Source organism: Mizuhopecten yessoensis, unplaced genomic scaffold, assembly GCF_002113885.1.
Source record: "Mizuhopecten yessoensis strain PY_sf001 unplaced genomic scaffold, ASM211388v2 scaffold10409, whole genome shotgun sequence".
Lineage (NCBI taxonomy): Eukaryota > Metazoa > Mollusca > Bivalvia > Pectinida > Pectinidae > Mizuhopecten > Mizuhopecten yessoensis.
Window position 1 is genome coordinate 865,668 of NW_018408532.1, and position 15,534 is coordinate 881,201.

General features: G+C 36.8%; 1 protein-coding gene across 2 annotated transcripts in view; it reads left to right on the plus strand.

Moving 5' to 3' along the window:
• The window catches only part of LOC110460488 (solute carrier family 23 member 1-like), a 47,230-nt gene extending 31,991 nt beyond the window's left edge, over positions 1–15,239 (plus strand). For both annotated transcript variants that reach the window (XM_021513434.1, XM_021513433.1), the window contains exons 3-12: positions 1–48; positions 413–513; positions 4,412–4,491; positions 5,176–5,357; positions 5,999–6,119; positions 7,599–7,755; positions 8,751–9,004; positions 11,216–11,489; positions 13,035–13,130; positions 13,477–15,239. The exon at positions 1–48 is cut by the window's left edge and continues 110 nt beyond it. In XM_021513434.1, coding sequence (XP_021369109.1) covers positions 1–48; positions 413–513; positions 4,412–4,491; positions 5,176–5,357; positions 5,999–6,119; positions 7,599–7,755; positions 8,751–9,004; positions 11,216–11,489; positions 13,035–13,130; positions 13,477–13,739 — 1,576 coding nt within the window. In that variant the 3' untranslated portion in view covers positions 13,740–15,239. The remainder of the gene's footprint in view (positions 49–412; positions 514–4,411; positions 4,492–5,175; positions 5,358–5,998; positions 6,120–7,598; positions 7,756–8,750; positions 9,005–11,215; positions 11,490–13,034; positions 13,131–13,476) is intronic.
• Positions 15,240–15,534: the final 295 nt, after the last annotated feature.

Sequence of the window (15,534 nt, forward strand, 5' to 3'; positions counted from 1 at the left end):
ATTTATGAACGGAATCACAACACTCCTTATGGTCACTCTGGGAATAAGGTAAGGTGACGACATCACTTCATCGCTCAATATCACCCGTGGAATAAGGTAAAACTATGGTTTCAACTATAATAGTGAAGTTTTTATGAGACTTGTTTACTTTGTTCGGTGGACGAGAGCATCATGACGGCTCCATGCAAGACCTAGTTTTATTCACAGTAATAAATGGAGTTTAAGATTCCAATAATTTATTTTGCGGTTTTTGTATAGACTTAGATTTTGCTCTTTTCTCTCACGTATGTAGTACACTTGTTATATTTTACCCTTTATTGTTTTTATCATCACATTTGTTATCAATAGAACATGTAGTCAGGAGATTTACCCTGTGACTTATGCAACACACCTTAACGTTTTGGTCCTTCAGACTGCCACTGTACCAGGGGGCCACACCGGATTATGTTGCCCCACTACTGGCAATGGCTGAATTAGACAAAGACAGGTGTAACAACACACGGCTCATTTCAGGTAACTCATTAACCGTCATTAACATGTGACTAATACACGGCTAGTTACAGGTAACTAATACACGGCTAGTTACAGGTAACTTATACACGGCTAGTTACAGGTAACTTATACACGGCTAGTTACAGGTAACTTATACACGGCCAGTTACATGTAACTTATACACGGCCAGTTACATGTACATGTATTAATACACGGCTAGTTACATGTACATGTAACTAATACACGGCTAGTTACAGGTAGCTAATACACGGCCTGTTACATGTACATGCAACTAATACACGGCTAGTTACAGGTAACTAATACACGGCTAGTTACAGGTAACTTATACACGGCTAGTTACAGGTAACTTATACACGGCTAGTTACAGGTAACTTATACACGGCTAGTTACAGGTAACTTATACACGGCTAGTTACAGGTAACTTATACACGGCTAGTTACAGGTAACTTATACACGGCCAGTTACATGTAACTTATACACGGCCAGTTACATGTACATGTATTAATACACGGCTAGTTACATGTACATGTAACTAATACACGGCTAGTTACAGGTAACTTATACACGGCTAGTTACAGGTAACTTATACACGGCCAGTTACAGGTAACTTATACACGGCCAGTTACATGTACATGTATTAATACACGGCTAGTTACATGTACATGTAACTAATACACGGCTAGTTACAGGTACCTAATACACGGCCTGTTACATGTACATGCAACTAATACACGGCTAGTTACAGGTAACTAATACACGGCTAGTTACAGGTAACTTATACACGGCTAGTTACAGGTAACTTATACACGGCTAGTTACAGGTAACTTATACACGGCCAGTTACATGTAACTTATACACGGCCAGTTACATGTACATGTATTAATACACGGCTAGTTACATGTACATGTAACTAATACACGGCTAGTTACAGGTACCTAATACACGGCCTGTTACATGTACATGCAACTAATACACGGCTAGTTACAGGTAACTAATACACGGCTAGTTACAGGTAACTTATACACGGCTAGTTACAGGTAACTTATACACGGCTAGTTACAGGTAACTTATACACGGCCAGTTACAGGTAACTTATACACGGCCAGTTACATGTACATGTATTAATACACGGCTAGTTACATGTACATGTAACTAATACACGGCTAGTTACAGGTACCTAATACACGGCCTGTTACATGTACATGCAACTAATACACGGCTAGTTACAGGTAACTAATACACGGCTAGTTACAGGTAACTTATACACGGCTAGTTACAGGTAACTTATACACGGCTAGTTACAGGTAACTTATACACGGCCAGTTACATGTAACTTATACACGGCCAGTTACATGTACATGTATTAATACACGGCTAGTTACATGTACATGTAACTAATACACGGCTAGTTACAGGTAGCTAATACACGGCCTGTTACATGTACATGCAACTAATACACGGCTAGTTACAGGTAACTAATACACGGCTAGTTACAGGTAACTTATACACGGCTAGTTACAGGTAACTTATACACGGCTAGTTACAGGTAACTTATACACGGCCAGTTACATGTAACTTATACACGGCCAGTTACATGTACATGTATTAATACACGGCTAGTTACATGTACATGTAACTAATACACGGCTAGTTACAGGTAGCTAATACACGGCCTGTTACATGTACATGCAACTAATACACGGCTAGTTACAGGTAACTAATACACGGCTAGTTACAGGTAACTTATACACGGCTAGTTACAGGTAACTTATACACGGCTAGTTACAGGTAACTTATACACGGCCAGTTACATGTAACTTATACACGGCCAGTTACATGTACATGTATTAATACACGGCTAGTTACATGTACATGTAACTAATACACGGCTAGTTACAGGTAGCTAATACACGGCCTGTTACATGTACATGCAACTAATACACGGCTAGTTACAGGTAACTAATACACGGCTAGTTACAGGTAACTTATACACGGCTAGTTACAGGTAACTTATACACGGCTAGTTACAGGTAACTTATACACGGCCAGTTACATGTAACTTATACACGGCCAGTTACATGTACATGTATTAATACACGGCTAGTTACATGTACATGTAACTAATACACGGCTAGTTACAGGTAGCTAATACACGGCCTGTTACATGTACATGCAACTAATACACGGCTAGTTACAGGTAACTAATACACGGCTAGTTACAGGTAACTTATACACGGCTAGTTACAGGTAACTTATACACGGCTAGTTACAGGTAACTTATACACGGCCAGTTACATGTAACTTATACACGGCCAGTTACATGTACATGTATTAATACACGGCTAGTTACATGTACATGTAACTAATACACGGCTAGTTACAGGTAGCTTATACACGGCCTGTTACATGTACATGCAACTAATACACGGCTAGTTACAGGTAACTAATACACGGCTAGTTACAGGTAACTTATACACGGCTAGTTACAGGTAACTTATACACGGCTAGTTACAGGTAACTTATACACGGCCAGTTACATGTAACTTATACACGGCCAGTTACATGTACATGTATTAATACACGGCTAGTTACATGTACATGTAACTAATACACGGCTAGTTACAGGTAACTTATACACGGCCAGTTACAGGTAACTTATACACGGTCAGTTACAGGTACATGTATTAATACACGGCTAGTTACATGTACATGTATTAATACACGGCCAGTTACATGTACATGTAACTAATACACGGCTAGTTACATGTACATGTAACTAATACACGGTCAGTTACATGTACATGTATTAATACACGGCTAGTTACATGTACATGCAACTAATACACGGTCAGTTACATGTACATGTAACTAATACACGGCCAGTTACATGTACATGTAACTAATACACGGTCAGTTACATGTACATGTAACTAATACACGGCCTGTTACATGTACATGTAACTAATACACGGCTAGTTACATGTACATGCAACTAATACACGGCCAGTTACATGTACATGTAACTAATACACGGTCAGTTACATGTGCATGTATTAATACACGGCTAGTTACATGTGCATGTATTAATACACGGCCAATTACATGTAGATGTAACTAATACACGGCTTGTTTCAGGTAACTAATACACGGCCAGTTACATGTGCATGTATTAATACACGGCCAGTTACATGTACATGTATTAAAACACGGCCAGTTACATGTACATGTAACTTATGCACGGTCAGTTACAGGTAACTAATACACGGCTAGTTACACGTACATGTAGCTAATACATGGCCAGTTACATGTACATGTATTAATACACGGCCAGTTACATGTACATTTATTAATACACGGCTGTAGTTACATGTACATGCAACTAATACACGGCTAGTTACAGGTAACTAATACACGGCCAGTTACACGTACATGTATCTATTACACGGCCAGTTACATGTAACTAACACGGCAAGCTATAGGTAACACGGGTTTTATCTTTGGTTAATCCGCCTTTTGTCTAATGAAGAGTAAAACAGTTATAAGAAAATTACTAAAAAATCAATTTTTAACCAAATTTTGAGTAAGTTCAATTTGTAAGGGCAGCGCTTAACATAACTGCGCAACAAAATATGTAAATTTTGAAATTCTTTACACCACTTGCTACATTTTATAATATTCTTTTTTTTCTCTCGCTTATTTAATTACATGGTTTGCATATAAACATTGATATCAATTTTATATCTGTATCAAAGCCCATTACAATTAACCAGGTGTGTATGGTTTTAATTAATCACCTGCTTAATATTTCAGGAAACAGTTCAAACCTTAAAGCAATATTAACATCTCCACAACAAATTGACGGCCATAGCACCTCTTTGTAATTGACATTTTGTTTCAGTATTCAACAACAGCACAAACATGACAGAATTGGTGTTCCCTGAGGGCACTGATGAAATCATTCTGCAGGCAGTTCAGGGGGTAGGTTGTCTTTTGTTTTTATAAAAGCATAACATAATTCAAAATATTATTTATCATACAATACGACCCCGTTATGAAAGAAAGTATGTTACGTAATGCAATATTTAATTTACATTCATATAGGTTTACAGGTCTTTTGTAAAAGTTTTAGATAATGTACCAACTCAAAAAGTTGTTAGGATTTCAATCAATACCTTTGATGGAATATATCAAATGATTTTGGATTGAGCCCTCAATATTGAAAGCATTGTAACATTTATTACAAAGGTTGTAATACATCCTCTGTACAGGAATGAGGGTATACAATACAATTTCCCTTCAACTCCAAATGCAAACGTTACATGTTCCTTCCTCTTTTTTTTTTTTTTTTTACAGAGAAAGCAAATTTACAAATTGTTATGTAATCTTTATATTTCTGAGTGCAAGCAACATAGTTGCAAACAATATCGTACTTATTACCGCGTATTATGGAACATGTAAGAACTGCAATGTAGAGTTGCACACCCGGATAATTGTTTATACTCAATAACACTCTTAATCCAGCAACATGCATACATTAAAAAGGGACCATGAAAGAGGTTATTAGAAATATATCAAAAGATCTTTCCGAAACAATCATTTGATACGTTAATGTTGTATACTAGTGACATTCAGTATCACATATTCCTGTCAATTTTATTTTAGTTACAAGGCAGCTTATTGGCTGCTGGTGCCATACACCTTTTGATAGGAGCCACCGGATTGGTTGGAGTTTTGCTGAGATTCATCGGTCCTGTAACCATTGTTCCGACGATCCTTTTAATTGGCATTTACATGGTGAAGTCGATCACTAAATTCGCACAGTTCCACTGGGGCATTTCATTAATGTGAGTTCAGATTTCATTTCAATGCTCTGAAAAGGAAATGTTAGTTGCATCAAAATACATTTTGTACATTGTTATGCATTTTACAGTTCAGTTGAAATTCGGAATTAAGAAACAAAATAACAAACATATATAAAATTCCAGTGGTAAAACTTATGACATAGCCACGACTGATCTTTTACTATATGCCAATGTTGTTATCTAGACATTACACGAGCTAAGTATCAAAATGAAAGATAATCACCTTGTCAATAGAAGTAACTCTACGTCAAATCAACCTGGTATTTGGTTTAATTTTCAACATATGATATAACAGAAGAATCAAAGACGGAAAAACTTCTGAAGCGGAACTCTAGTTGGTAATAATGACTTAAATGACACATTGGTTTTCAGGTAAAGTTACTGGATTAGTATATGTCTGAGTTAATTGAACGTTTCTATATTAAAACGTTAGGCCCTTAAAACACTGTCTTTACAGTGGGACAATTGGATGATCGATGTTTTGAATAAGGAGACAAAAATGTGTGAGAGACATTTCGTCCTAAGTAATTAATTTCTCACTACAAAATACATGTTTTGGTTATCAAGAGTAGTTTGTTCCCTCAAATCACCACATTTCTAACCTATTTTATATTACCTTTCAGGACATGCGCGATCGCTATTATACTATCGCTGTACCTCGGTAAGAGAGAGATGCCGATACCGGTGTACACAAGGAAAAAACAATGTCATGTCATTCGATACCCTCTACATCAAGTCTTCGCTGTAAGTACATGTAGCGTACACCATGTCATCCATTACTCTCTTCACTGTGCCCCATTGCAGAAAAATGGGTGAAGTTAATTAGTGGTCTATGAATGCAAAAAGATCAAAAACATCATAAATCTGTTCATTGCTATTACTTTGTTGAAACATTTCGGACTGGTGTGTCGGAAGTATATATTTTGCTTCAACGGCCGTTGTTTCCTATTAGCGGCACTTGTTTGCTATCCATCTTCTACACTTTACATCAGGCGTTTGCTATAAGTAATTATATAAATTGCCATGCTTTCCGCTACCTTCTGCACCAGGTAACCTTTACATCAGACGTTCGCTGTAAGTTTAATGCCATACTTCCTGATACTTTCTACCTCAGGTGCATATACAGGTAAGACTTGCAGATTTAAGATCTGATTACGTAGGGATAATCGTGGTTAACCATGTAACGGATCACATAAAAACAGAAACACTCATAACATAATGCATAATCACGTATTGGTATCAACCATGGAATAACTATACTATAAAATTCGCGTTGTGTTGAATCTTCTTAAACGTGTAGATGGTATGGCTTTACTATTTGTTAAAAGATATAGTGACCTTACTTCTGATAATCAGTTTTCGGTATTCAAAGGCTAATTTTCTATTATGTATTATGTATTATGTAAATATACTTACTTTAATGCACTCACATTTTAGCGCATTATCGAATGTAAACTAATTACCGTATAGAAGAATTGGCACAACCACAAAACATGTAATAGAAAACACATACATGAACTTCAATTGGCGCGCTGATAATTTAGCGCAATGTTTAAGCACGAAAAGCGCAAACATATCTACGTTTACAATGTATCGTTGTTTAGCTGCATACTTTTATTTATTTGTTACATGTGGTTCAGGAAGTGAATTTATGTCCAGGTATAATGTTTTTAGCGCTCAGGTTTTGTGGTGAGGTTCACGGAATTCAGTTGTTTTAGTTTCTCCTCGATTCAACGTTGTTGTCTTTTCATATATTCTTTGGAGCATGATGTTATCCTTGTGTGATGTTTGTTCGTTAAGTTTATTCTATTTCAATGTACATGAAATTCTATGCCAGCCTTTCTTCATAAAACAATTTTTACACACTGTTTTTGATGTACGGATGGTAAATATAAAACTGAACCATTACGACTTCTATCTGCAATTCCACGAGACAGCATCACAAAGTAGTGTTATGAATACGGTCATATTATTTGAAAAAACCCCATTTATGTCCAGCTGAATCAAAATACATTGTAAGAGTTTGTTGATTTCCTTAACCTTAAACCTTTTCGAATGTCGAAGGTTGTACTGATGGGGTAAATATCTTATTATATATGCGCAATATTTCATAGTAATTGTATAAGTTGATATTTAGGGCATTACTATTGCCAGATGAACATCATCATAAATCAAATGCATTTCATAATGCTATAACATTGCTCGCCTTTGTAATATTAACAGATACTGATAGCTCTAGCGGTCGGCTGGCTACTATGTGGTATACTGACGGCGGCCGGCGTGTTCAGCACAGACAGGGCCAGTAAGGACTATTACTCTAGAACAGACGCAAGAACTGATGTCATAAGTAGAGCCAGCTGGTTCTATTTCCCCTATCCCGGTAAGGGTGACACCACTCATATCCGTAGCTCTTCTGCTTTCCATCACGGCTGTCATGCTTCGATTTTATATTTGATTCAAAAGGATAAATTAAACGTTAGATTTGTTTTAAGGAATGTGTTTCATCGCTTCTATTTTCTTGTCAACACCAACTGAATACCCCGTGTAAGCCGGGAAAGATCAGCTTGTCACCCTCTAAAGGGAGATGGCCTCGTTCCAATTAACATGTGTTCAATTGTGACATCATTAAAATGTGTCACCGGTAATTGTGACGTTATTAGAAGTCATACCTCACATGTGTTTTTGTTTACAAACATGGCAGACTACATTGTACGTATACTGTCGGTGGAGTTTTGACTGAAATAGCAGGATGGTAGAAAAATAATCATCCCTAGAGCCTCGGGTTAGACTAAGGTTAAGACACTTCACCCTTCGGGTTGGAGATTTTTCTGTCATATCCACAAAGTAGGGGAAGGTATGGATCAAACGAGACAACAAATGAGGGGGTTCCCTGTAGGATAAAGGGTTTTAGTGTGTGTATTGTGCTTAGGAAACGATGAAGTAATCAAAATTGATCTGCTGCCTAATTACAACACGTTGGATATTTATCATATCTTTTCTCATTGCTTCCCTTTTTTCGAAAGTCCCTCTAGACACCTGCCTTCATATGACCTAAGCCAGTGTGAGGTTGTTTAACACCACACAAAAGAATAAACAGTCCCTTATTCTTACAAGATCGAATACAGTGATACTTAAATGTCAACAGGAGTTGGCCTAACAGAGGGATACATTTTCTCAAATTACAACCCCTCCTGTTTTTCGTTTATCCAGTATTATTAATGTGTGGTCATCAACTTATAATGAAGAATAAGGAAAACATTTGTAAACATATTAAGCATGAAATGAAAGGTGAAAACTTACAATGTTATTTTTTATCATTGATCATTAAACAGGGAAGTTTCAAATTTGCCTTTCACAGAAAACACTGTTTTTCAGGTCAGTTCGGAAAAATTGGCTTCAACATATCAGCATTTGTTGGATTTTTCGTGGCAACAATTGTTTCCATATTGGATTCAATTGGCGACTACTACGCATGCGCTGCAACCTGCAATGTTCCACCGCCTCCTGCGCAAGGCGTTAACCGGGGTATCGCCATTGAGGGATTTTGTTCTGCGCTTTCAGGAGCAGTTGGTTGCGGTCATGCAACTACCACCTACGGGGGTAATATAGGAGCCATTGGTTTGACAAGGGTACGTTCAGTAGATGTTTAAGAGACATTTAACAATGTGATCACTTTTTTGTTTTAATTTCCAGTGTCCCTAGTTACATTATGTATAGAGTAGAATAAGGAAAGAATAATCTACGCCCGTATTTATGAAATCGTTATCATGCACAAGCTTATAACACTGCTATGTATATCTATCCTGGTCTGTGAGATATCTCATTTCAATAATAATTTCAGGGGAGATAACCCCAGTCCTAACATTTGTTAGTTGCCTTTTTTTTTTTATAGAAGTTTGTACATTAAGACCGGATAAGTTAAACCGGCATTGTGTTTTAATTCAGTCACGACTGAAGGAATTGTTTGGTAGAGAACGTTATCTGAGGTGTCGCTGCTTTATTGTATCCAGTCTTGCCTTGGTGAAGAAAATAAGTACAGCAGAGCATTCTGGGTTAAAACAAGTTTCCTTGAAATTCACTGAAAGCCTGAAACACAGTAAAAAGTAAAATCTGGATGTTTGAAATAATATATGAATCTCTTCAAAATTCCCTCACATTACTAAAAAACAATAATTTGACTTTGCAACCCCAACAATTAAAAATCAAAGTGCCGAGGGCACTCAGGGATGCTGTGTATGAAGGATTCAAATAATGGAATAAAGAGGTGGTATATCAGTACAGAATGGCAGTAAATAATAAAGAACATGTTCTTGACTAAGGGTCCTAATAGCCCATCCCTTAACCATAATTTTCAATAAAAATATATATAGCAAGCAGAGTATTGCTAAAACAATTGAAACTTGTCTGATATTATTTTCCTTAATTAGTGTTTCAAATCGATTAAAATCCTTCAAGGATTGAAGCTGCTACAGCGCAGACAATGATCTTATTAAAAATAGTAGCAGTGACCTTGACCAGACAACCCTGCAAACCAAAATTGTCCCGTAAGATTATGGGCAAGTTTACGATTAAATAATAAAAATATATATACAATGTATAAATATTATAGATAATATAAATAAATAATTGTTATATTATTATTACTATTTGTTATTATCATGATTAATTATACAAAAATTAAAAACGAGATTGTATTATTTCCAGTGCGTGTAATCACGGACTTATACAAGTCCCTTGTGTATCTCTCCTTCTCTCGATATTGTAACGAAGGTTAAAGACCTATATATTTCTTCAGTTTCTGGTTAATGTGAATAATATGTATATACGGTTTTAATTTTTGATGTTCAATATGCTATATTCACGAAGCACTTGTATATACTAATCGGGCCATTATCTAGAGACTGTATTGGGAAGCTAATTACAAACTCATTAGACACAGCTGCTGTCGTATTGGGAAGCTATCTATAAACTCGTTAGGCACAGCCGCTAACGGCTATTTTAGTATAAGTCAACATTCTCTTTCACTTGGAGACTTTCCATTGAGACAAGAAAACACGAAGCCTACTTGATCAAGGACAGTTATCAAACAGTCGTTCAACAAGTCGCGAGCATGAAACTACGCAATGATTGTCAAGAGGAGAAAACTCTTACACACTCACTTTAGAGTATTGGAATACGATGCGTAGTAATTTGAACCAGATATAGATCGGAACTTTCACTGATTAAAAACGCCACTGTTAAAGATCTTTACATATTTTCTTTGATTTTTTTTTTGTCTTATACAGATAATTTTTACCATATTATAGCATTGATCCTATCATGAAATAATGAGCACATTATCTAAAGATCTTTCGCGGAAGGAGATAAAGTGTTGTTGTTTTTTTTTGTTAAGAAATTATTCGGTCCAAAAAGCGTAGTCATCTGAGATTGATAAGTTCATGATGCTCACTGAAAAAACTCGTCTTTTAGTAAAGTTTTTACATTTTTTCTTTGATTTATTGATCGTTTTCATATGTATTTCAACATTTTATAGCATTAATCATACCATGAAATAATCAACACAGCATTTAAAGATCTTCCGCGGAAGAAGAAAGTCTGTTGTTTGGTTTTGATTTGCCCAGGCTTGGCGAGGAGCGCTATGAATGTCTTTAAACAGCATCCAAAAATCAGAGTTAGGGCAAGAAAACGGTTTCTACATTTCTTTGCCGATTCATCAATCACAATTTTAATACATGGCTTTTTCTGTCCATCCTATGCTAGTAAATCACACAGGAGTTGAATTATTTTATGTTTGCTTTCAAGATATTCATATGATTGAGTTTGAATGCTATTTTTTTCAGGTTGGAAGTCGGTGGGTTTTCATTACCGTCGCCCTCATCTATATAGTATTTGGTGTCATTGGAAAAGTATCCGCTGTGTTCATCACAATACCGTATCCGGTGCTAGGTGGCGTCCTCATCGTCATGTTTGGTGTCTTTAATGGCGTCGTCCTGTCAAATCTGAAGTCTGTGGATCTGTCGTCCACTCGGAACCTTGCTATCATCGGAACCTCTCTACTTGTTGGTCTGATGATCCCTCACTGGGTGGAGGAGTACGACAACGTCATCGACACAGGTAGGCATATCCAAGCGAAGAAGGTTTAAATTAAACTTTAAAAAAACAAAGTTTGAAAATACAACTTCACGTTGACCGGGATATACATGTATCCAACATAGTTCTGAGAAGACTTTAAATATATGTATACTGTATGGAAAGCAAAACGAAATAACCGGGAAAATTTCTTCAAAAATGAGATTCCGAACCAAGAATAAAACATAACTCAATAACACTCTTGGAGAACCTTAATTCATACCAGTCAATGACGGATTAACCTTAAAACACCGAGCCTTTTCAGAAGTTGATGGAAAACGCGTCATTGTATGCCTATGTAAGGTGACCCGCAAGATCATGTCACTTTTAGCTACCTTACATCGTATTTGTAGTGGTAATTTGGAGTCAATCCATCAACTATTTCCCGCCTTATCTCCATGTCATAGGAAAGGTTGTAGAACATATGGGTTGCCCACGCTTGACGACGCGTCGGCAGTGTAGGAAAATACTAAATTCGATTAAGTGAAAACGCGTTCTTACGGCAACAGAAATCACAAAGTACACAACAAGTATCATTGTGATCCAAAGATAGTGCGAAATCGTCCATCGACATTCAATATAAGGCCACAGAGGCAATATGTTGACACACAGTTTAATGTGCAGCTACGCGCCAGCCAGGCGAACGCAGCAACTGAACGCATACCCCATAAGAAACTTAAATGCGAAGTTGGAAAAATGCCATGTTCCAAGTAAGCCGAGGTTCATGTTCGAAGCCATTCATTGCGTGCTAGAGAAGGACCGCTCTGGAGCGGATAGGTCATATGTTATAGGGAGGGATTATACATGGTATCAGTACTGCACTGGTCTTAATACAATACAATAGCACTGCCGCTTCAGATGCATGTAGCAAGTAGTAGCGCCGCGTATTGTTCCTCTTGTACAGCAGGAAAACGCGTTACCGCATGTAGCGATGTTCTGTCGTGATTATCTGACAACCAAAAATGACCTCACCTTAAACTTAACCATCTTTCAGCGACAGATTATTTATCGTACGAGTTGGAAAGAAGGATAAGGCGTACGTCGAATCGTCCGATCAACGTCTTTTAGGTTGTAATGGCACTGAAGAAGAAATGGAACTTTACAACAATTAGGAGGTTCAATGTCCTAATCTATTCAAGGCACAAAATAGTCACAGCCACTACAATTCTGTTGGAGAACACACGGTATTGATGTGTTCAGAACGCCCTTCTTTTTGAGAGGGGTACTTCTTAAATGAACGTCAAATTTTGAAAGGTTATTTTAAATGCAACTATCAAAATACAAATTCCTACTAATTGCACCCATTTTCAGATTTTCAGAAGTTAACCTAAAATGCCTAAATACATTTTTTTCAGTAAATAGTATGATTGTGGATGCGGTAAGCGTCAATGATATTTACCAGCTAGGTTTTCTGCAAATTGTCCTGATCGATTGCTTTTTTTTAAGTAGAAGAGCCTTTTCTTCAATTTGTACGAAGAATTATATAATCTAATCATACTGATATTGTCATAATATTTTATATTCAATTAGGTAATAAAGAAGCAGACGATATTATCACCATGATTCTAGGGAACCCTAACCTGGCAGGCGGTGTCCTGGCATGTTTCCTTGACAACACAATTCCAGGTAGGCTTACCATTTGTTTTGATCCTTTTGCCATTATAAGCATTAAACACGAACAATACAATACGTAAAGCCGTATAAAAAATACTTGATCAGGGAAATAATTTATTTATTAATATAAAATACAAAATGGAACTGTAGACTGTGTGACAGGAAAATTATACAAAAACTTCAAAAACACAAGAAGACCGATTCTTCGGGCCTTCGTTGGTACAGCTGTTTACACCTCTTGCGAATTTTTTGTTTTTATATAAATGTATATATCTTACATTAGATGGCGGAGGAATTTGGGCTATATTTCGTATAGAAACGTTTGATTGAGCTCCAGAATATAATTTTCTTTCATCAGGAACTAGAGAAGAGCGAGGCATTGCGGCCTGGGAGACACCAGATGATACCAGCGCTTCCGCTACCACTGGGTCCGACTACTCAGAAGGATACGAAGTGTATAACCCTATCTTCTATGATAGGTACAAGAATTCCAAGATACTACGGTTTCTGCCTTTCATGCCGAATCCTCTACATCACGGGTCTAAAGAAAGGAGTTTATCTCATGACTTCGGCAGACGGCGTAGTCTGTCTGGCTCTGCCATCTTGTCCTCCACACGCTGATGATCAGGATACCGCGACTTCTGATGACCACAAAGCATTGTGGTTTCTCGTGCCTTGACTTCAAACGTTGAAAGAGCAAAGGTTGTTTGACGACGGAGTCCAATGAACGTCATCGTTCTGAACCACAGGCGTTTACAACAAAATTTAATCGAAAGACGTGAACTTAATCTTGTCGTTCGCACTTCTACACGCTCAGGAAGGAGCACAAACACAAAGTCCCTATCACTGTATTTAATACTGGCGTGATTTATTTGTATACAGTGAATAACTTGTGTGTTAGGAACATCGGTTCCTGATGTCACACAAAACACTCGATGTCTAGTTACTAGTTTTTCCCCTTTAGTACGTTTATTGTTTAGCGTATCAATGTATCATCCTGAACACCAAAATTTGTATTTGTATTAACACGATACATGGGTTTAATGAATCCCTATTTTACACGATACATGGGTTTAATGAATCCCTATTTTACATGATACATGGGTTTAATGAATCCCTATTTTACACAATGTTAATTAATCCTTATTGTATATGATTATCTTTCATCGAAAAATAATAGTTACCTATAACTAATCTCTATTCTACCTGGCGCGTCTTTCAACCAATTAGGGTACCTACTCCATAATCTATGCTCCTCTCAACCAACCTGTTTTCTACAAAATATGTCCCTTTCTTTTAAATTCTACTTCATTAATGTCTTTAAAATAATATAATCGGCAATGTGTTTTTACATTATCCATTTTGAAAGATGTTCCTTTTAAACTAAAATCTATTCTGCCTGCAGGTTTGTGCCTTTCCACTTATCTCCGTTCCTTATGGTGTCTAAGATGTGTCTTACACTGTTCATTGTTCCACGATACACATATTTCCCTTCAAAATAATCAATTTAAGAGACGTGGGTCTTTCAACTTTCAACTTGTCACCATTCAACACATTGGGTGTTTTTAAAATAGCATATTCTACATTATGTGTTTTTACATTAGTCTGTTTTATAAGTTACCTACCTTTCAACAAATACATTCCTCTTTTCAAACTTCCACATCGTCATTCAGTTAATCTCCGTTCTACAAGATGTGTCCCTTTTCAACAGATAACCAGTTTTAATATATATGTTGTCGCGTTAATTCTGTTACTAACACTCATTCTCTTGGTCGGTATATTTATATACCTGCCATGAAGTAAGGGGGGAGTACTCCGACTCTCGTAACATAACAGGATACTTTCACTTAGAATGCTCTGCTATATATACTGTAAAAGCCCGTTGTCCACATGTCCTATATGTTTAAACGTTTTCAATTTCTTGCTGTTCTCGGAACAAGAGTGTTTTGCGTCATGATTTCAACAGCAGCAGTTGACTCTTGCACCTGATGTCAGCTCCGCAACATCGAACAAGAGTAAACCTTTGTATTTAACGTCCTCCGTGCTACAGTTGAACGGACGGATACATAGAACCAAGTGCTAATAGAATATAAAAATCCATATAAAGTCTTATAATCAGCAGATCTTGTCTTGTTAATTTTTCTTGTGTAAATATCATTATAAAAACTAATAGAAGGTGATGATAAGTACAAAATAGCAACGCATTATATCCAGATAAACATGTACTAAACATTAGAGGAACGCTGGTCTGTTGCTACTAATAAAAGGAAAGAACACTTAACGATCGTAAGTTAAGGGTGTAATATTAGTCAGTTTGGAAGTGAGGTGACCATTATTCGTCACATGTAAAGGTAAATGTCAAGATATGAAGTTTAAGAATAGAAAAGGATTGTTGTAATGTCTTCATCAGAAATGA